Genomic DNA, 23,886 nt, shown 5'->3' with positions numbered 1-23,886 from the left:
GGTGAGTTAAAAAAAAAAAAATGGAGGATGCCTGAGTACAATGGTAATGAGGGTGGCCAAGATGGCCTTCACGAAAATGTCCCCTTTTATGAGATTCGTGAAGGCACGCAATATTCCAGTCCTAGGTAATAGGTATACCTTGCCCAGGTCTACCTATTTAATAGGTACCCAACCTCTGTGGATCTATAGGTATTATATGTATGCCTATATACACAACTTAGAGATTAGACAGCTGAATTAGAGTCTGACGTTTCCTGTCTTGGTATAAATGTCTGTTAACTCTTTACTTTATGTTCCACCTGGAAGCATTAGACTTGATATTTATAGTGATATTATCATCTGAATGGTGATAACTTATGATAGTGAATGTATCAACCCTTTGAAGCAGGATGTAGCTCAGAAGAAACACCTGTTTCAATTCAGAAAAAAATGCAATTGTTGTAATCCGATATGCTCAAAACTGCATACTTAGGAACATTTTGAATCGCTGAATTCAGATCTGAAGTAGAAATTTCGAATTTTCAAGTGGCCCAAAATTCTCCGAGTACCAAACGTCAAGTGCATTGTGCGTAAGGAAAAATGTATGCATCAAAGGGTTAAGTGGATAATCATTGATTACTGTTGTCATTGACAATAGGATTTCCATCTAAATCGTATGAATAAAGGATTTTAAAAAATGACTCGTGGATGAGTATGTTTAATCAAGATTCTGTTTTTCATTAAAACTCTGTTAGACTTTATGTATAAAAAATGATTAATTGCCGAGATAATGTGTCTATATTTAAGCCAAATATACGCATTTCCAATTAACAGGAGCTGCCTATGGCATTGCTAATAATATGATTTTAAGCACTATATGTCGAGTGACATATATGTATATTATCTTTAAAAAATTGTTTTCTTTCGATTTGCCACTTGTGTCAGACTTGGTAGTTTCCATTACTGCGCCGTCACTGCTAATAATATCTCAATGACAATAAACGTCAGATTCGCATAATCATTTTGACATACCTGTCCGATGTTATCAAGAAGTTTGTATTGGTTGAGCTGAAGAGCGCCTTGTCGATTGTCTATGGAGACTCTTCGGCTCTCTCTCAGAGGTCTTCTCCTGGTCCTGGGTGAGCCCTGAGGGCTTCCGTAAGGTGAGTAAGGACAGTAAGGATAGATAGGCCTGACACCCATGAGACCACCGTCGGCAAGGAGTCTGTGGGAGACGTTGACCTCGCCCGGTGAACTTAATTTTCTAACTGGAGAACAGCCGATCATCGTCGGCGTCAAGTGTTGACCTGGCTCTAACATTTCTGGCACGTCGAGCACAGGCACGCTATCGGCATGAAGAAGTTTCTTATCAACCGGTTTGGATGCAGTGACAGGAAGTGGTGCGTCTTCCTGTCTCGAAATTTGTAAGGAAATCCTTCGATCAGCCAAGTGCGGTACTACGCCGTCACCACGATCCTCGGACTGTGTCGAGAGAAGTTGGTAGACCTTAACCGGTTTCGGTAGTAACTTTACACCAGTGTCGGCGTGTTGATTCTCCTGAGCTTGCTCCTCGTTCCTTCTCTCGTCTCCCTCGCTGAATCCGTTCTTAGACAGTTCCAGCATTTTTTCTTCCCCCTGTGTACCGACCTCTTTTTGACCCTCTGGTGACTTTTCAGCTGACCTCTCTAGGATGGACTCTAGCTCGGTGGTCGAGAAATTCGGTGTACTGTACTGATGCACGATTCTTTTTCTTTGCCGATAACTCTGACCTGACAATGACGACGAACTCGCGTCAAAGGATTCTGCACGAGACAGATTTCTAGACTGATCTTTGTCTGACCCCGCTCTGGAGAGCACTTCCGCGTAGGAGAGTGCCGCGACGAACGGTACCTCCTCGGAATTCATTTTACGTTCAGTGGCACTCTCTTCGGGAGAGTCGTCCTTGAAGAAGGTCATCGGGGCATTTCGATGTCTCGCCGGGGTGGAACAATCTCTCTCAGTATCCTGACCCAACCCATGAAGAATCCTACTAGACCCAAAGCTCCCACGTGTCCCACATATAAATGACTCCTGACTCAGAGTTTCCTGCAGTTCTGCATCCTTTGCTTCCTGAATATCGGGCATCTCCAATCCCGAGCTAGAGACCTTCCTGTGCACCTCCGACGTCGGCATCCTCTCGGTATTCTCAAGTTCTTCGCCCCGACTTATTCTGCGTATCTGATACGTCTCCGACGTGATCCTTTTCGCGGAGGATCTTCGTCTCTCGCGCGACCCAGTCAGGTCGACCTCAGAGTTCCTTCTGTCCTCGTCAAAGGTCCCTCTGTTGCTCCCGTACCCACTGCTCTCCCGTCTTGGCGCGAGACTCTTAATTCTAGTGCCCTTCAGACCCTCCCTAAGATCCTGGAGACTCTCGGACTCCTCGAGATACAGTGCACTGTCCTTGCGCACCTCTCTGATCTCCTCCGTATCCTCAGCGTTGTTCGTCTCTTCGAACTTTCTCGTCAAACTTCCATCGAGTTCAGTCTTAGCACGTGAATTGAACCTGGTGCCAGTGTCTATCTTACTAGACGCAACAACTTTTCTTCTCTCTTGAGACTTATTCTTATCCACTACCGGCAGAGATTCGCTGATCCCGGATTTAACTTGGCTCTGATTATTCTTGTAAGTGCACGTCGTCGTCGTCGTCGGCGTCTTCGTCGTCGTCCTTGATCCAAAGACAGCATCACCGTGACCAGCCACAGGAACCTCCGGCACGGCTTCCGGCTCCTCGCTGGGCGATGATGTCAGCTTCTTTGCTGAAATACCCGGTGATTCCTCGTCGACGGCACCGTGTCTATGAACGATCAAAAATACTAAGATTAGCCTAATTAAATATTATCCATGAGAATCAAAGCACGAGACTGGCTTCGTACGTGCACCTACACCTATAGAATTTTTATATTTTTGAAAAATAATTAAAACACCCCAAAAAAGGTACACATAAAAAAACATCACTGAGGGAAGAAAAGTTTCTTCTCGAAGTCTCAATGTACCATGAAAAAACTTCACAAGTGCCAACTAGTCAACGGGATGAAAAACGCAATTCAAGGAGATTCGTAAAAGATCTTGAAAAAGTTCGAGAAATAAATATCTATAATAAGGAGCAAATAGCATCGGAGTGTACGACGGGTCCGTCAAATAATTTCGAAAGGTTTTATCGAGCAATGTCTCATAAAACCCTAGGGACTTTTACTATGGGGATATAGTTTGAATAACAACGCTATACGAGATACGATTGTAAAAGTTCTCCGTCCTATGACAATTTCCCAGAGTTGTTTGCCGTGATGGCGCCGTAGGGTCCGAAGAGCCTAGTAATATTTGTCACGTATTTTTTCAAATTCTTGACCCAGCCCATGACGGCAAAAGAATCCAAAAATAGTCGACTACTCACGATATACTATATGGATACTACGAAGATTTCGAAACACCATACTTTCCCCGACACCATATATATGTATGTATATAATTAGCAATGCAATGTAATAATGGCCCAACAGACACAACATGACGCCTCAAAAAAAAAAAAATCCCCACAAAAACGTATGGCGATTAAATAAAAGAAATATATTACAAAGATAATTGGATATATTTGAAAAAATAAAAATAAAAGGCACTACAGCTATGTACAACAAGCCAATGTTGTTATATCGCCATTGTATAGACCAAGATAACTCGTCGTTACGCAGCATTTAATGCCATATTACAAATATTATTAATGTCTCTCTCCACGTAGCCGTAAATCGCCGGCGATAAAGATTCTCGGGCTCCTTTTGCCGATTAGAGTTACATAGGCGCAATAGCGTCGATAAGTACCGCATAAAGCGTGGTACTTAAAGACAAGCATACGGGCAAGCTAAATAACCTGACGTTCGATAACGTACAGGAAATATACCGATATGTCGAACTGAGGAAAAATTTTACAAAATTCAAACGTGCGGAGGTTTTCTATAACTAAAGGCCATGGCGAACGTACAATATCTATATACATATACACAGTACAGTAGGGTATTGGCATTCCATTAAATCCTATGTCTTCGGTTTTGTGACGACTGCGTGAGAAAATATATAAAATGCATATGGTGTATATATATATATATATATTTTATAGACAGCTATAGATATCTTACCAATCTGTAATTTAGATCGAGTCTCGGCTCGGTGTTTCGAAAAAAAAAAGATATATATCATGTTAGACACGTGCTGCGTTAACATATGAAATTTAAATGTCCAGTGGATAAGGACAAGAGTGGTTATGCATATCATGTAAACGAGGATGACTTGACCAAGTGATATTTATACTAATTAATCTTGCTAACCTATCCGAATCGCAGTAATGATTTGAGGCTTAAAAAAAAGAGTCATGGAAAAGGCGAAGGTGGAGGTTATTAAAAAGAAAAAAAAAGTAGCAACAAGGATTCACAAGCATATATAGATATGCAGTGTGTAACTCAGAAGAAAAAACGAGCGCATACCGTCACGTCTCGAATATTTATCGCAGATGTTACGCACCTTTGCCGTTTACGTAATACGTAAATAGGAATTTCAAGTACGCTGCAGAAACGACGAGGGATATTGAACGAAGCGCGAAGCAACTTCAGAAATGATGCGGGTAGCGTAATTACCCTGTATGCTTGCAGGTAGTGATGCATGTTGGATTTAAGGATTTTTCAAATTTTCAAGTAATATAGTTTTGCTGAGTTACAAAAAAAAAAATCTTGTAAAATTTATCTTGGAAATTATCCGAGTATCGTAATAACCTAATAACGAACACACCCTACATACTTGGAGGTATTAACGATAGAAGGTTTTTTCAAGTTTTTAAATCTACCAACGTCCAGCTAATACGTTCTGACGCTTTAAGAAGAGAAAGACAGTGCACAGTATACGCAACGATCCTTCTTTAATTGCATGAAATTATATGGGCGGATCAGAGACATATTTCCTATGAATTGACTCCGATTATTACGCAGAAGATTGTTATTACTTAGGGCGTATCGTACCGTGCTTTACCCGTTATATCCTGTATACCGTAGTACCGTCGAATTGAGATTTAACGAGAGGTGGGATTATTAATTCAACCCTCGTGGAATTAGAGAGATAATTACCATCCCTCTATCGTCTAGATTGTAGCGTTGGCTGTGGGTTAATTGAAAATAGCGATGGAAAAGATGACGTACTTGAGTTAAACATGGTTATATATATATATATACATATACATTTACAATGAGATCAACATTGATCCCGGCTATCGGAATCGTCTCGGTACTTTTGCCGATGTAATAACGAACCGAGTATATAGCATCGAGTATTGCGCTGGATGCTATTACTTTGACTTATGATACTACTCTCAAGTTCTGCGATCTAATAAGGTGTATTGGGAGATACCATACGCTTGGTAAGAATCGCATGTCAACTGTTGGTATAAAGCTACAGAAATACTCGAATTTTGACGATTAACGTAATCCACATGAAAAATGTCCGGTTTTCAAAATTTTCTATAAATCGAAAACTTTCATACTTGAACAGCAATATTTTTTGCACTATATTAAATTTCTTATAAGCGCCGGATGTATGGGATGGATAAAGGGGTAAGGATTGTACCTTGATCATACGAATGTATAGGTGTAGTAAATATATCGGTTATCGATATTTGTCAGTATCACGACAGTAACTGTATCGATGATTAATCGATTGCAGGGAGGACGGGGAGTGGGAGGGAAACCTTCGTGAAAAGGGTCGCGTGTTGCTTGTTTAAGGTCAGTGCAGAGCGCCAAGGGTTCTTATTGAATGCACGGATGAAGATGAATACAGTAAATTCGAATGACGGCCAATCAATTAGTTCCTATGGGTCGCGTAATAATCAGCTAGTATATCTATAGTGGCTTTTTATGCTTAACCATAAATTACCACAGATAGGATAACCGAACGTTTCTATATGTACATGAAACATTGCCGACTGACATTACATGATTGATAAACGATTTTACCGCGGTTGCGAATTTACCTTAAATGGCTGCGATTTTCGCATATGGGAACGCATTGGCAATGTTTATTGCGCTATCGCCCAGATAGATTGGAAGATTATAGTGCGCCATAAATATAGAAGGTTACCCGCGACAATTGTATCACCTGAAGTAAGCTTGTTTGTTTGATTTGTTTAGTAGAGCCACCTTCAGGTGGTGCTTTCATCGTGAATAACCCTATACAAGGGTATTCAGGCCGGTTCGACCACCTGAAGATGGTTCTGTCCATTTGATTTCTATCAATGTCCATTGTGTGACTATCTTCAGGTTATGCAATAGTTTTGAATAATCGTTATATGTGTATCACGATATATAAAGATGTCGAAATATTTGATTTAGTGGGGGTAAAAAAATTATTCGCGACACGACGGCCCATATTATTTGTTCATTATGAAACTTTGTTTTTCGTATCGTCGTTGCACCTTTTGCTGCTGGCAGATAGAAGATTGACAAAATTAATAAAAATAATTCGTTACGAGCAAAATATACTTCGATGAACGTGACGTAAAAGGGAAATTTATAGTTCACTGTTAGACTATGTTTACTAGGACCAAATATATTCACTGCGTCGAGACGTTTTTTAAAATTAAATTCTCGACTTTTAATTAGCATCGCTCGACTCCGCGACTTGTGCAGCGACACTCGCGACCCACATTCTTGGTAATTAAGCCCCGCGACTATTTGGCACTTTTCTTCCTTGTTTTTCCCGCTCCATTTCAGAGACGCGGCAGTTTGCCGCCAGGTTACAGTGGGAGGAGGAAAGCAAGTGGAATTTCTTTTTGGCGGGAAAATACGAAAGAGGAAGGTGTCTTTTGAAAGCTTTACTCGATTTCTAAGCTTTTAGGGATTTGAAAAGTTTCTCCAGAAATTCTACTCGTAGCCAGGCATCGTGTTACACCTGGTGTCGGTTAATTGGATACAAATTAGTTTATAAAAGTCCATTCAAAGGAAACGACCGGAGCCAAGTCCATAAGGAAAGAAATAGAAAAAAACTTGATAAAAAAACAATACAAACCTTTCCGTGAGAAAAGCTATATCCACGGAGTTCCCATTTCCTCAAATGTCAAAAAAGAAACTCGACGGGATCGCAAAGCAAATAAAATAGAAGAACGAAAAACAGCACAAAATTATCACTAGAAAAATTTTGAGAATAAAAAAAGCAGTTCAAAGTTCACAAAGTTTTAAAAAGTCTCTCACTTCTCGTACATGGTAAAATTAAATAATTCTTAAACGAAGAAAATTCCTAAAAAATACATACAGTCACTCAAAATAATGTTTCAATTTTATTCTCGACACGCATATATCAAAATATCTGTAACGATTGCTCAGTCCAAAATTCACCCTATAACGACTAAACAAGACGACTCCGACCGTCAACAGCCTCGTCGTAGCAGAGCTGAATACGTTCTGACTTGCAGCAGACTTCACGGCGGACTCAGCTGCTGGTACTCTCTGCTTCGACTCGTGGCACCGACTCGGTACCGCGTGTTACCACCACCACCACCGCCAACCGCCAGGACGCAGCCAGCTGCCTACCAACCTTTCCTGAGAGTGCGAATACTTCGGCAAGCCCAACCAATGGCGCGAGGTTAGGTCAAAAGGAAGGTACCTACCTACGACCTAGATGGCTTTCCGTCGTATCCTCTGGCGCGACACTAAAGCGTACTTCGGACATGATTTTGACACCGTCACAAGGACGGTTAACTGTACAATATGTATATTCTTTGGACATTCCCCGTACGAGTACCGGGACACAAGACCCTGTGAAAAGTCGTTCTTCCGTTTGGCTGAAGTCAAATTAGCCACGTCTCGTTGCTGGAGCATGTACATATTTCCAGGAAAGTTGATAGATTTACGGGGTAGGTTGCTTAGTAGTATATGTATACGTATATACATATCAGCATGCTCGATTAGGTAGAAGTAGAAGGAAGATAAGAGACATGCATGCATTCAGGTCGTACTGTTGTTTACTTTCGGTAGATCGAAACGTGAAGTTAGTCAAGTATACAACTAGATGTTGTATTGCCATTAGAAAACCAATAGGGAAGTAATAGTATAGTGTTTTTGACTTAAGTTTGTACATTTGTAATTGATGTCACTGGCGCTGCTCGCGGATAGCTGAATTATTGAATAAAGATGCATTTTTGCATGAAGCTACTTTTTTTCTTTTTTTTTTTCTTTCAAGTACAATTGTCAGGTGACACGTAAGCCAGTATTATTGACGTGTTTATTATTTTGTTCTTGTATTTCTTTCATGTGCTGTTATTCTTACTTAGTTTATCGTGACGCTGTGGGACGATGGACCATTCGCGTCATTTAATGCATACGATGTAACTGGATTTTGTGGACAGTGCGTCAATCCGGTTTCGTGAAGCCTAAGATTGTTCCGATGAGAAATAATAGGAAAATTATCATAACAGGTATTAGGATCGATGAGTGATATTTCCAATGGCTGGGATTTTATTGATTAAACGGTTTCAATGGAATATTTTCATGATCGTTGGAGATCACATTTATATTAAGGTATTTGGTGACAGTGGGAAATATTGAGGAAAACAAAACTGCACTTGATGTCCAACGATTCGTGTTCTATTTACGTAATCGAGTTAAGCGTCATTTAAAAATTTATTTCGAGCTAACGAGAGCGATTTGTGTTTTTTTTCAAAAAACCGTACAGACTGTCATTACGAACGGTCGTAAAGTTATTTAAAAATAAAAAATTTGGAACTAATACTTAAAAAAAAGGAAAACGTAATGAAAGCCTTGTTCATTGGTCCAAATTGATTTTGCAGAGCATCCATTTGAAAAGCCATCTTACGCGCGGGATGAAAGAGGAAAAAAGATAACGAAATTAAAACTTGAGCTAATGGCTGTCATTCCCGTATCTAAGCTTCACGTTTTTAAAGGTATATCCGCGTTCGATGCTTTTGGACGTCACGCCCGAGTAACGCCGAATAAAAGAAACTGGACGGGATCGAAAATGTACGCGGGACGAGTTGCTGCGATTTTAATTGAAATTTATATCAGGTTCAGTGACAGCTCTCCTTCCTTTATTTTGCCTAGTCATAATATTTATTATAGAAAAAAAATAAATTATTTTTTAAAAATTTTCATGGCACGGTGCAACATTTCATCTGGCACGCAATACTCCAATTGTCAAAGTAAAACATTTTGTAAATAAACAAAAAAAGTTACTTCGTACTCACTTTGGTATGTCGCCGATTCGTGGTGGTCGACTTTTGCGTGGACACACGTCGCCCCATACGCAGGCTGTAACAGAATGAAAAAAGAACGTCGAATGAACGGGTAATTTGTTTTTCGTACGTGAGCGCCTAACGAGCCAAGGAGACTGAAAAAACTAACCTCAATTAACGAGACCCAGCGTGCATAATTCTCCACTCTTCTATACGACCGAAGCATGGTTATCGTGCACCGTCCAAAAGTGAAGAAGAAAAATGCGCCCGTGCGGTACCGTAGGGAACGGCTGGGGGCTTGTCGTTAGGTATAACGTAATAATAGCAAAAGTTTGAGCAAGAGAAGAATAACTGTTGCCAACCATTAGGCGACGTTGGGCCCATCATGGAGGTTAATTTAAAAATATATATAAATATACAACTGCGTTATGCTGACAAAAATTTGTTTTTTTTTTGTTTCACCTCAGTACTTGCCTATATCGTGGACGCGTAGGAGCTTCGAAAATGAATATAAATATGAACATATTGTTATTTAAAAAAATTCATTTTACCAACTTTCTATTTTATTTTTATTTCCAAAATTGTGTCACAGTGATTGCGATTCTCGTGCCCGGTACGAACAGATAATAATCAAGTGACGATCGTCAAACGCGAAATGCTGAAGCTCGCCAAAGGTCGCTAACGTATTTCATTGTAATTATCGAAGTAACAAGCCAGTATAGTGCGACTGCCGTGCATTCTACCATGGGCAATTTTCTCTCGGTTCCAGAGAGTAACTCGAGTGTCCACAGAGAACGAGAGAAAAAGTGACAGAAGTAAAGATAATTGAATCCATTAGGTTTGAAAAATTTTAATAATAAATAAGATAAAAAATTACTATTTAATTTTCATTTTATTTATATTATATACGTCAATAAAATAATTAACAAAATAATTTTTTTGCAACGCTGTACGGAAAGTATACAGTTTGTGCAACAAAAAACAAGCACAAAATGGTCCATTCTTGATTTCACCGCACGGACGTGCGGGAATGTTATGATTCCCGAACAGTGAACTCATCAAGGATCGGCCATTTCGTGCTTCTTTTTGGTGCATATACTGCGAACTTTCCGTACATTGTTGCAAAAAATAGTATATGATACGCGTGCGGGTTGGTGATTCCTACTCACTCGTCAGGAATCATCAACTTTCCGCACTTGTATCATAATGTACTATTTCTTCGTGCTTCTTTTTGGTGCATATATGCAACAAAAAACAAGCACAAAATGGTCCATTCTTGATTTCACCGCACGGACGTGCGGGAATGTTATGATTCCCGAACAGTGAACTCATCAAGGATCGGCCATTTCGTGCTTCTTTTTGGTGCATATACTGCGAACTTTCCGTACATTGTTGCAAAAAATAGTATATGATACGCGTGCGGGTTGGTGATTCCTACTCACTCGTCAGGAATCATCAACTTTCCGCACTTGTATCATAATGTACTATTTCCTCCACAAATTTTTTATTTCTACCTGAAACTCGAAACGGTCGAACATGCTTTCATTTAGTTTCTGCACGTTTTCCATCAGCTGTGAATACTTCTCGCGTGTGGCAAAGCGAAAATACGAAATTACAGGTACGCGGAAGCAAGGCAAGTGGGCATATTAAGGCTTATCCACGATCCAGCTTAGCAGAAGAATGATTAAAAGGAAAAAAAAAGATTCAACAGCCTGACCGTTAAAGCGAACGCGTCCTACACGGTGAGAGAACCGAGAAAAATTGCTGGAAAACTCTTGTATAAATATATCCAGATATTTTTCTTTCTTCGTAGATGCATTCTCTCAACTTTCTCGCGCACGTGCAACTCCGCTAAAACAATCTTCAAAAACCTTCACGACTATTCACGAGTCTGGTTGTTCCACGATCCGGTGCTCGAGCAAAGATAAAATTAAAAGAAATACGAAAAAAAATTTTTTTAAAAACAAAAAAAATAAAGCTTGATAAGATCAAGAGATAAAAGTTCGGCATCGAAACGCACTCAATATTTCTCACTTATCGACCAATGAAATTTCACGGAAGCTACTCCAGCCCTAACAAAATTTCACCACGAAAAGTTACCCGATGAAGCCCGTAACTTCCTATAACTTCTCGTAACTTTAAACGAGTCAGCCCAGCAAGAGGCTAATGGGTTCTTCCGTCGAATTCTAAGCAGTGAGTCACTTCCGTTCGTATTCGGCATACGCTAAGCTACCAATATTAAAAAAAAAATTGCACACAATGATCAATGCTCCGAATGTAAATTTATCATCTATCATCTCAACCACGAGCCACGGACAAAGTAACTCCGGATGCTGTTGAGAAATTCTGTAAAAAAAACCAGACAAGTAACACAAAAAAAATTCTTCCGTATCGCGGTAATTTTAAAAGTATAAATATATGCATACACTATACATATATACCACACAGAAAAAGAGTTACTTAATCCACGTTATACCAATTACTATAGGCGAGTTTGGTAACTACCAGCGGAAAGCATAACTCTGTGTAGGCAAATCGTGCAATGACTTTAATCTGTGGACCAACAATTTGTTATATACGCGACAGGTTTATTAAATAACACATTTATTGGCACTGGTCGGAAATAGGTGTATACTATATACAGGGTGTGCTGGTTGAAAATGGAGCAGCGGATGATAATGAGAATGAAAGATTGTGACTCGTTATAAAGATACCATCCTAGAGATTGGATCTCTGTATATACGTGAGTATACCTTATACCGTATACCATAGTATCGGTACTACTGTTGTACTGTATGTACAGACGTTCTAACAATCCCAACGTTACGAAATGGTAATTGCCGACTGATTGGCCGTTCCGGATCGTTTGACGCCCCGTAATCCTCGACGTGTATCGTAATCGAACCGAAACATTGCTCGGGTTCGTTACGCTGCTACAGTACCGATTACCCATTAACGGCGGCGTGTCTTGTTGAATTTTACGCCAGGACAATTTTCGAGCGGGAATCATGGGCTCGTTCGAAACTTCTATTGGGTAGCGTGACATGTTGCAAAGTAATTTAAAAAATAAGGCATATTATACATATTGAATACATACTTTTTGAATAAAAGTGAACGCGTGTTTTGATAACATCAATAAAATAAAAATACGTAATCGGATTTATGACAGTAGAAAAAATGGCGAACAGCAAGCACAGAGTAGTCAATTGTTAAATTGTCAACTGCTGTGATACAGGACAGAGTACCTAATGACGAGTCAGTATGAACATCCGTTAAATTTAGCAACCATATCTTGCTACGGTATATACGTTATAACTCCCAAGCTAAATATTCATTATTGCCCGATAAAGTATATACGTCGTTAAACGTAAACAAGTCTTACAGGAAGGACGTTAATCTGATATCTCAAATAATACCTAGGCACGTTACCACGGGATTTGTTCTCGAGCTAAGATCCAATTTGCAATTGCGAATAATTCGTAGAGATGGAAATAAACGAACCCCAAGGATTAACGCGAAGAGCAGTAATAAAAGCACGCACAGTGTATAGCAATAGGAAGACTGTAGCAGTAGCAGCGCTTACTACCCGCAAGGATGCCAACCTGAGTGAAATGAATTGCCGAAGGAAATGTACAGGGTGTTCCAAGATTAAATGCCAACGGGATCATCATTCTTTAATCGCACCATCTTTTAATCAGCCCATAAAATCGTAAAGACGCGTTTTCAAAATTATTTAATGACAATCACTCGGTATAAGTGGAACTTGGGAAAGAGGCGGACGCGCCACTTTAGATAAGATAACACAGGAGGCGTGGTACTTTTGACCCATTACAACCGGGATCGTCTCCTTATCACAATATCGTGAGGTCTAACCTCTTCTCAAAGTGATCCCATGATGGCTCACTGACAAACATATCAATCTACTTTATATGTATTATGTGTGTATACTATACGTTACATGAGTATATCAATGCCGTTACATCAATCTGTCGTATCACGTTTCTCCTTTTTTTTTTTTTTAATACTGTTCATCGAGTATTCATAAATAGGTCCTCTTATCATATAACACATACGATATCGTTGTAAGATATCACTTGAGAATTCTAGACATTTCGTGTGGGAGTCACCGGAGAATGACGTCACAAAGAGAATATGGAATGTGCGCTCGGACCGCAGAAGTTTGTTGTTCACGTTGGAGATAACGATTTTAAAATTTTTGGTTTCTTTGTTCTTCTCGAATTTTCATAATTTGAGCAAGGTCGTTGCGAAAGTATTATTGATTGACGATTCTGGAACGGCTGGGTGGTTACCGATATAAATGATGATTAAAAGATTTAATGAAATACCAGATGACTTTATCGCTGAAAATAATAGTCGGCGTGCCAAGTGTCGAATGTCATCGCGAATGTCATCGCTTGTATACGGACTGGAATGACGTTGGTGATAGAACCTGTTTACCGTATAATGGGGAAGAGTCGGTCGTAAATACAAGGCCCTTTTAAATTTTTTTGGCGATTCGTCAGTTAACGAGATAGCTAGTCGAATGATTATTTTTTTTGTGAATTTATAACATTTTTTTTTTTTTATTAAACTCAATAATTTATTTTCATTCTCATCAAACCCAAAATATCTTTTGCGCTTGGGATGCATACTGTGGGGTTTACTTGTTTTAAAAATGAAAGTCAGGATAAACAGACTGTAGGACACGTGTAACATCGAATATACGTTTTTCGCGGATTCGAATGACGTCAGGTCAACATTGGTACCTACATGACAACGTGGGAGTAGAATAACGATATAAACGAGAATTCGCTAACTGGACTGTTTGGTAGTGGAAGTCGTGGAGAAAATAATTATCGAAAAATAAAATTAGATGATATCAATGCTTTTTGAAAAAATAAAATAATTATAATATATTCAGCCGAATACGCTAAAACAAGATTCGTAAGTCTTAATGGACGAATCGTGTATGCACATACGTCCATTGGTATCTCGTGTGTCCCCGAAATCAGATAATGATCGATGAGCAGATTACTAAATGACGTGAGATCAGCCACCTTTTTCTCCTGTTGTTCGTTATGAAAATCAAAGGAGGAGAATCTGGACATGGACGTCGGAAATAATTATTGGCTCTAGTTACTTTTTCTTTTTGGCAGTGTAATGATGATTAATGACTAGCGCTCGATGACAGTACGTTGATTTCTCCGTGCGTCACTCCGCAAGCGGCTCAATTAATAGCGACGGCGAACGAGATGCCCATATTCTACGCCTATGAGTTATTCTATACTGGATATAGAAGTGGCCCTGGGGTCCAATACACCTGCCGTTACTTATGTACGTATAAGGCCCCAAGAACCACAAATTGACGGTGGCTTCCCTGTATCGATCAACTGTAGTTTCTATAGAAAGTAAGACGCGAAAAGAATTTCAAAAAAATTGCTGAAGGTCGATTTTTCAAATATGAATTTTCAAATGACTTCCTAATTTCCCCAAAATTTACAATCAACTGAATAAATGTTGATAACTAACAAATTTTTTATATCTGTATCACCCGTTTCCGTCGCTAATAAAAATCACAGAAATTGTTAGCAAAAAGCAAAATTCCCATTCACAGTCAAATATCCGTTCATACAAATGACATTCGCAATCTCTTCGACAGTTCCAATTTTTACTGCTAGATAAGAATTGAAAAATAAACGACAGAAAAATCCTTTATCACTCATTTTTAAATTATCTTCCTCGAGACGTAAACATGTTTTTCTATATACTTTCATCCCTCGCCGATTAACTATTACCGATAACCTTTCCCGTTTCAATACTGGTAAGTACTTATGTATTCGTAAGTGCTAAGCGCTGGTCGATCTGTATCTACGTATCTTTACATGACGTTTCAAAAGCCGTAGAACGTCAACCGCGCCTGACGGCGACAACGAAAGATCTGGCGCACGTGGCGTGGAGTGAGAAAAAAAAAAAAAAAAAAAAAAAAAAAAATTAAAAAACTGAGTTCAATAAACCGAAAGGAAATTTTATCCTTCGTTATCGCGACTCCTACCTTCGAATTGATCGGAAAAGATTTATTCGGTCCACAATCAATGCTTGATAAGATCACAAATCAGAGTCTGTGACTACTCGAGATAACCCAGTCCTTTAAACTCCCATTACCTCTTAAATACACATGTGCGATCTCACAAACCTCATCAATTTCGTGTTTAACCATCATGTCGAATGTGTTATGCATAAATTCGTAGTGAACCAAAAAACCTATTACATTATTATTATTTGATAGCTAGTCAATAAATTCATTTAAACTGAGCGAAGAGTGACGTAAAACTCTACTTTTGAGCTATAAATCGGGTTCCACTGATCGAGGTCTCACAGACCTCACCAATTTCATGTTTAGCCATGTCATCCAATTTGCTTCTGCATAAATTTGCAATAAATTTGAAAAACCTATTACATAATTATTATTTGATATCGAATCAATAAATTCACTTAAACTAAAAATAAGTGTAGAACGACGTAAAACTCGAATTTCTAACTATTCTACTCGTCTTAACATCTTGCAATCGAACTCCACAGATCGAGGTCTCGCAGAGCTCCCCTTACGAAGTGTGTTCCTAAAGTCGAACCTGCGTAGTTAACGATTCGAAATGGGTTAAACGACGCGAAACATAATAAAAACGGACAAAACTCACTGTCCCATATTCCCGTCCTTGTGAGAATTACGCCTACGAGAAACTTACCGTGACGTGATTTAGGCTCGATGTCGCAGTATCTCTCCTTGCCGGCAATAATAACGATGATAGGAATTTATTACGCGATAACGGAAGGTCAGAGGTCACCGTTGTGCGACATTGGAGGCACAGGGCTACCAAACGCGTACCTACACAAGACAAGTCTCCTGCGTAATTTACACGTAATAATTAAACTAAACGAGGGGCACTTATTCAAGCTAGTAACAGCTATCCGCATAGTATCCTCAGGACAAATATGTTTCGTGAACATTTGTAGATCATCTATGGTACGTTTGAAGTCTTTTCACGTCTATGACATTTAAAGTTCCATAAACGTCCCACAGACGTCCTACGTGAACATTTCGAAAACATTTACAGTACGTTTGAAGTCATTTTACATCTGAAACACTTAAAGTCCCACAAACGCGTATAGAATATTTCTCTGGTATGTAATATAGAAGAAATTTTACATATGCAAAATATCAAAAAAAAAAAAAAAGTTAAAAAATTCCGAATTGAATATATCAATGAAAAATATTCCCGTAAACATACCACCTGTGTAAGATTATACAGTTGAGAAATTCCATGCAAGTCTTCTCAATGTAAACAGTGTCATGCTCACCTTCCACAGCAGCCATATTATCACCCAGCTTCATCTCGTCATCAGCGTGTTCCTTTCTCTCGCCGTAATCTACGAGGCACACCGCACGGAGATCGCAGCATCCGCATCCAAAGAAGAAAAACGCATCCCCGTCAATATCAAATACGTTCGACTGGTATCGCAAGATTTTGACAACCTTAGCGCACGTGGTCGTCGTTCACAATAATACTGAGCACTGATCACGTCACGATACTGTACACCATACGCGCACGCATCACTAGGATCTGCTGGTTTCACAGACTGTTTGACGTGAGAAAACAGTGGGAGAAAAAGAAAATGTATATACGACGAATAAATAAGGAGCACGTATGGGATTCCTCATGGTAAAACCATAACCAGATGGCACTGTGTATATAGAATTAATCCGATGCATATGACTTAATGTCAATCGTCTAGATATTCACACACGTTACATGCATGTATCTATACGTATGCCGAAAGGTCCATTACGAATCACGAAAGGATCACTGATCAAACGCGTCATAAAAGTTATAATACGCTTTGCATTATCTCTCCGAGTCTAGGGAATTTTCTTTTGCGTCGTTGCCACTCTTGGACGGTTTTTGTCTTCCTCCTACTTCCGCTAAGTATTTGTACTCAAATGTTCACTGGCCACGTGACGAGTTGTTTACGTCTACCCATGATCCACCGCTTGACGGCGTTACGGTGCACGGGCTTCACCCAGTCAATTTCCCTGACCCCTATTCACAGGCTACTAGGGGAATTACAGGGTTAAACCACCTCTTGCACTTCTGCCACGCCTGAACGACGAGGCTCGACTCCTCGACCAGCAGCCGACTCCTCTGTCTCTTAGTCTCAGCAGCTTTCAATTTCTTCTTCTTCCTCTTGGCTTGCCACCTCCTTTTCGCCTTCCACCGGCGCCCTTAATTCAACGCCTCCTCGGCGAAGTATCGTCTCGACTCGCCGCCATCTTCACGTGGGTCTTACCACCACGAATTAACTGCTGGTGGGATTGCTGAAAATTTACCAGGGAATGATGGGAATACCGTCATTGCTACCATTCCCATAATCAGCAGGACGGTTATACCCAGAGGAGAGTAGCGAACCCCTCGACAAGTTACGAAGGGTGGAATTTCCTTTACTTTTTTAGTACTTCTTTTTATCATCATTTTTACCCTCTTTTCGCCCGAAGGTAAAAGAACAAAGGATACAAGTAAACGCATCGTACGAACGAGACCGTGCCTCGTCATACATCTTACGCAATCGTGTTATCGGCAGATACAAAGGATGCCAGTTGAAATTTTTCAAATTCGATTCCGACGATGATTCATGTAAAAAATTTCATCTGCCGCCACTGTTACTCAGAATAAAATAGGACACGGGTAATTCCTGACACGAATTTGACAGTTTGATTTTCAGAGGAGTTTTCACGAACAACAAAAATATCCTGGCAAAGGGAAACAATCTCCACGAGTGTCAGCATTATGCATAACAATGACATTGTTAAACAATCGATCAACAGTTTCTGCAGCATCGAACAATATCTCAGGGATTCTGTACTGTACCAGCAGGAATACAGTATGCTAAAATGCATGCATGACAGCACATATGTAAAGATCTCGATAAATTCATCACGTATCATTGCAATTTGACACTTATCCCCAAAGTACCCCGAAACTTTCTTAACCCATTCGAGACCGATTGAACACCGTGTGTGCAATGAATTTCCGAGGCTATAAGACAGCCTGCACACCGTGTATGCAATAACAGTAATGTGCGATTATCAGTTCCGAGTAAACTAGTCGCCGAAATAAGATTTTTCTGGAACTAATGAAATCTGTAAAGTACAGGAAAACAAAATTTGGCATTGGTTTTACTGTGTACCAAAAAATCTACAAATTATCTAAATCTAAAAAATTTCGCTCCTGGGGACCGTGTTCGAAAAAAATCGTCGTCTCGAATGGGTTAATAGAATTCAAAAATTATTACACGAAGCCCAAATCAAACTCATTCAATTAATTCAGCTATAAAAGTTTTCTAATTGTAAAACCCTCGATGCTCCAACCATTCACGTTATATTATATACTCCACATTCAGATTATCAGTTACCGCGTTCCATGACAATAAAATCGCAAACTCATTTCTCGACGTAAAAAATAATCATGAACCTCGAAAATCTTAAAGGAGCGTACACAATGTACAAAGTACAAAATCATTCAATGAGAGTAATGCCAACAATATACTTCAAAAGCTAAGGGAATCGCGGAAGGTGAATGAAGTTAGGGGAGGAATAGGTGAGATAGGAAAAAAGAAAAAAAAGAATAAAGGGTAAAAAGAGAAAAAAGGCCAAGAGGGCATGGAGAGAATGAGTGAAAAGAGCCAAGGACAAGTCTGCCGAATCGACCGCATCCCAATAACGAGAATACCAAGAGGATATACCCCTGTTACCACTACGTTTACAGCACTACTACTATTGATACTACTGATACTACTACTACTACTGCTACTACCACTATGACTACTACTATTTAGTAAAGGCTTCGTTACTCGAATAGTACTCGAGGGAGAAGCAGAAAGTCTATATACTCAATCTCCTCAAACTCTGCCATCGGCAACGACATAGTCATCCCCATTGTCTATATTTTTTATTTTTTTTTCCTTATCTCTTTACCCCCACTCTCATTCTTAGTTTTACCTAAATAGGCCGGCGCGCACTACCTATAGGAAAGAGCACTCGACCCGGAAGAAAGTGCCAAGAGATTCTCGGCAGTGCCCAACAGGACAGATTCGTGTCGTGTAATTTATACATAAAAAATTTTGTTACTTGACTGTACATAAACATTACATATATACGTATGAATTTGGCGTTGGGCTATATTGAGGACCATAAAGCGATGTGTCACACCAAATTTGTAAACGTTTTTTCTAATCCTAGGCACCCGGTGCTGCGATGGGCCTAGAAAGCATCACGTTAGGTTAGGATTGGATAGAATTTCAATGCTGTGATATCTCGCTCGGTATTGTGAACACCGCTTTATGGTACCCTATCCTCAAATTATAGGAACGGCACATATACACATATATACATATAAACTTGGCTATGGCATACTTTGGAGACGATTTCATTTACGAAGACGCTTATTTGAGGTCATATGGCTGTTTTGGGTTCCGACCTCAAAGTTTTTCCAGCGTAATGACTGTTTTGAGGACCATAAAGCGGACTCTCACAGCGAATTTGTTTATATTTTGTTTATTGTTAGTAAAATTGTTTATATTGTTAGGTTAAGTTAGGTTAAGTTAGGTTAGCTAAGAGTTCCAATGCTGTCACATCCCAAGATATTAGTTTAAAAAAAAAAAAAAAACATTAGCTTGCAGTTTTGACCGCTTAATCTTTTGGGTCCCCAAAATATCCCTTAGCCAAACGTAAATATCCACAAAAATATCGTTAATTGCATATAATTCTTTACTATACATTTTTATCTTAATGCACAACGATAAAATATTTATGTTAACGGAAACTGAAAGTTTCCATTGCAAGTACATATGGCTCGTATACAGATTATGTTGCGTAAGAAGGATCAACGTGTTAGGGCGCATCCATAAGGTAGGAAGTGCGACGCGTTTAACGTTCTGCCTGTCAAAATACGGAAAGCCCGTGTAGGGTGCCATGTTATGCTTTCCTAAATCGATAGAGCCAGCAGAAGGAGACAAAGCGAGAGAGAGAAAGAGAGAGAGAGAGAGAGAGAGAGAGAGAGAGAGAGAGAAGGAGAGACAGAGACAAACGCTGTGCCACGCAGGCTTGAATCCCTCTATACAATTCTGCAGGGTCTTTACCAAGTTCAAATCCTACGGAAGTACGTTATTATTCTAAGCTTCCATTGCGCATATAAGATTACTATCGGATTTCTGATATATCCGTACTTGCGTTCCTTCATTTAAGAATCTTCAGCTGACTGCTACAGAGCAAGAACATGAAAACTAGAAGTGCATAGTCAAATGATTGTGAACGATCCGACTGATTAATCGTAAAATTTAATATAAGTTGATATATCGAGTACGCGTATGCGTATTAAAAAAAAAAAGCTGAACGTCACAGAGAAACGAAGAAGAAAATAAAAGTGTACTGAGCTGTACCAATATCGAGCATCCACCCGGTAATAATTCCAAAGTTATCCAGTTTTTGTCCCCTTTTGTATACACGTACACCATTATAATGCTCTTTTGACTTTTTTTTTTTTCTATAAGGAATCGCGCGGACCGATATTCCAATTCAAAGAAACTTCACACCGGAAACGGAAGCGAGACTCAGGGGGATGATATCTTAGCCATGAATTATGCAAGAACAGGGAGAAATGACGATCGGTTCTAACGCGACGATAAAAATAGGCATAAAAATGAATGTAATCGAATATGAAAGGAGATGATAGAAAATTTGCAACGTTCCTCCAGTAGCATAAATAAATCAAGTAAAAGCCCTCTCTCGGTTGCCTATTCAATTCGTTAACAGTGGGAAGAGTTTAGGCGACATAAAAGCCGTAAAATTGTGAAGAATTATATGGCGAAGCTACACGTTAAAAATTCAAATGAAAATTCCTTATCGTAGATCCGGCCGGATATTTCTTTCTATTATATGTATATTAAACTAGATTAAGGCGGTTGGTTCGCGACTATACGCGATATCCATTTGTGTCGATGTTATTATCCTCGTTTTTACGTATATATATGACGTAAGGTATATATAGATATACACAATATAATCGGACAGTATATTAGTAGTTCCTATGCTATATTGTGTCTAATGGGAATATTTGACGTAGTATAGTGTGCGGATGTGGAACGATCGAACCAAGTTCAATTATCAATGAATGACGTCAGACCAATTTGTCGTTATAGACGTGTCAACCAGCTGCCACGTATGCTGACCTGATCATGGACGGCTATTTATTGTCACGTCAATGCGCTTGCTATATGACCTTTGAACCTACGATTATTAAATAAGAGGATGAGTACCTAAGTGCACTTGATAATGGGATCTGCAGAGAGTAAGAGTTTCTATGCAGCGAAAGGGGTGCCTTGCGAATGGCTCGTAGGCCCGACTTCTTTGACGGAGCTCGGTAGGAAAAAATTCTGAAGATCAACGGATTTAATTGGCTAATCGCGCAATTAAACTCAATTTAAACAACAAACCGTGTTGGGATAATCGAGCTTTAATCATGCAAAATAAAAATTCTGAATTTGTACAATTTATTCACAAAGTTTACAGGATAACCGTGGATTCTGCAATTTGATACAATTAGGAAACAATTTTCTTTCCACTTGAATTCATCAGAGTACAAAAGGGATCACTCGAAGCCAAGAATTGAGAGCGTCCATCGATCTTTATTTTGCTGTTCAAATCCAATTTTGGCAGACACGTGTGTCAACTCGTTAATCCGATTGGCTGCCTTGAACGTGTTTCACGGAATCAAAATCGTGGCAAGGTCGAATTTGTAATTTTCTGTAGTTGAATTTGAGAAGAGCGATATCTTTCGCTCTCTTAATCTCGTTTTACGTCTCTCTCTCTTTCTTTTTCGGAATCTGGGACGAATGAAAATATTTATAAGACTCGACAATCGTATATTCTAGCGAAAAGATGCTTATGTTAAAATAGATCCCGCCTGAAAATCAGGTTAAAGCAATAATACAGTGATAGTTCAAAATACGTAAAATAAGTAACGTTACTGTCGACAGTGCTTCGCTTCATCACACGATTATTTCACGATCTGTTATACTTATTCATATACAGGGCGTTCCGAAATTACCTGACCAACGGGGTATGGCGGTGTTCGGGAGGCACCACTGATCACGAAAATGTCCTTCTTTTTCTCCGGAAGGTCATAGTTTTTAAATGGGAGCAGACCAAAGTTGACCAATCAAAGCAAGGCGTCAAGAGAAACGTAGGCACCTACGAACTCTGAGTTTTCTTCTCTCGCTTTTGTTTCTCGGTGGCTTCGTGCAGGATGACGTCAGCTGAAGACATGCCTATTGTAAACAAGAAACAAGAAACAAGCCACCGAGAAACAAAAGCGAGGGACGAAAACTCAGAGTTCGTAGGTGCCTACGTTTCTCTTGACGCCTTGCTTTGATTGGTCAACTTTGGTCTGCTCCCATTTAAAAACTATGACCTTCCGGAGAAAAGGAAGGTCATTTTCGTGATCAGTGGTATCTTCCGAACACCGCCATATCCCGTTGGTCAGGTAATTTCAGAACACCCTGTATACAATACAACACAATCTTATGTCGAAGCGTGTAACAGGCTTTAAGGTGACGCAGCGAGAATCCGAGCGGCAAATCAACGCTGCTTAAAAATAAAAGAGTCATGAAGATAAAAAGAGAAATAAATGAAATAAAAAAGGAGTACATACTGATACTCTTCGCGTGCTTCAAAGAGAAAAAGAGAATGAAAGTTATAGGGTAAACTGATAACTTTAAGAAGAGAAAGAGGCTTGTGTAAGAAACTGTAATAAGATTGAAAATAGGAGCATATGCAGTGCCTGACTGGTAAGCTAATGTATCACGTAGGTGTGTAAGGGTGTATATAAAGAGACAAGGATGCACGAGAACATTATTTGCCTATTGCAGGAATTGATCGTGTGCAAAATAAACGGCAGATCACTGCTGTTAATCGTTTACTTACACAAAATAAATCGAGGACTCCGATTTTCATAACAACTGCATAGTGCCCATTGTCGGCCGGTTGACAATTTGATACTCATGTGTCACGCGAGATGATAATGGGATCCACGCTAGGCCATAGGAACAAAGACAGGTAGTGACAATTTTACATGAAAACGTTCAGATCGCAGGTCACGATGCCACAGATCGTTTTTGTGAACGTTGCCGCAGTCGCTTTGCCGCCTCTCGGGGACAAGTCGTGCGTGTAGCGTGGACGAACGCGTCGCGACGCAGCTGTTACGGCGCGACTCGGCCAAATGAAAACGTGACGTACACGTGTCAGGGCTTCTAAAGGACCTGCAATCTATTTTGCCTTTATTCTTACTATTACTATTATACCGCGGCACTTGGCTTCCGCGATCATTCGGCATCTTTCCTCTCGCATCGTGCTCGAGATTCGAGCGTTCAACTTCGTGTCGTTCGGTCGACTGAATTCCTTATTCATGCTTGGTCAATTTAATTCTCCACCATCCCCAAGCGCGGCGCCACTGTACCGTCGTCTCTGATTGGCCCATCCATTTTCCACCGCTAGACTTTGTTGTTCGGCATTTTTATACTGGCTTTCCCCTACTCCCGCTCTA

At 39.7% G+C, this 23,886-nt stretch overlaps 1 protein-coding gene across 4 annotated transcripts in view; it reads right to left on the bottom strand.

The window, feature by feature from the left end:
- Positions 1–23,728, bottom strand: part of LOC107266646 — a 34,768-nt gene extending 11,040 nt beyond the window's left edge. For 2 of the 4 annotated variants that reach the window (XM_025083991.1, XM_015737333.2), the window contains exons 1-3: positions 23,268–23,480; positions 9,248–9,311; positions 1,012–2,812 (exon numbers count right to left, since the gene is read on the bottom strand). In XM_025083991.1, the coding sequence (XP_024939759.1) occupies positions 1,012–2,812; positions 9,248–9,311; positions 23,268–23,346 (1,944 nt within the window). In that variant the 5' untranslated portion in view covers positions 23,347–23,480. Of the gene's footprint in view, positions 1–1,011; positions 2,813–9,247; positions 9,312–16,591; positions 17,607–23,267; positions 23,481–23,630 lie in introns of those variants that run through there. The other 2 variants (XM_015737335.2, XM_015737336.2) reach the window with 2 other exon arrangements.
- Between the last annotated feature and the right edge of the window lie 158 nt (positions 23,729–23,886).

The sequence above is a fragment of the Cephus cinctus genome, unplaced genomic scaffold (genome assembly GCF_000341935.2).
Source record: "Cephus cinctus unplaced genomic scaffold, Ccin1 Ccin1_scaffold0330, whole genome shotgun sequence".
In the NCBI taxonomy this organism is placed as follows: Eukaryota; Metazoa; Arthropoda; class Insecta; order Hymenoptera; family Cephidae; genus Cephus; species Cephus cinctus.
This window is presented reverse-complemented; position numbering and strand designations above follow the sequence as displayed.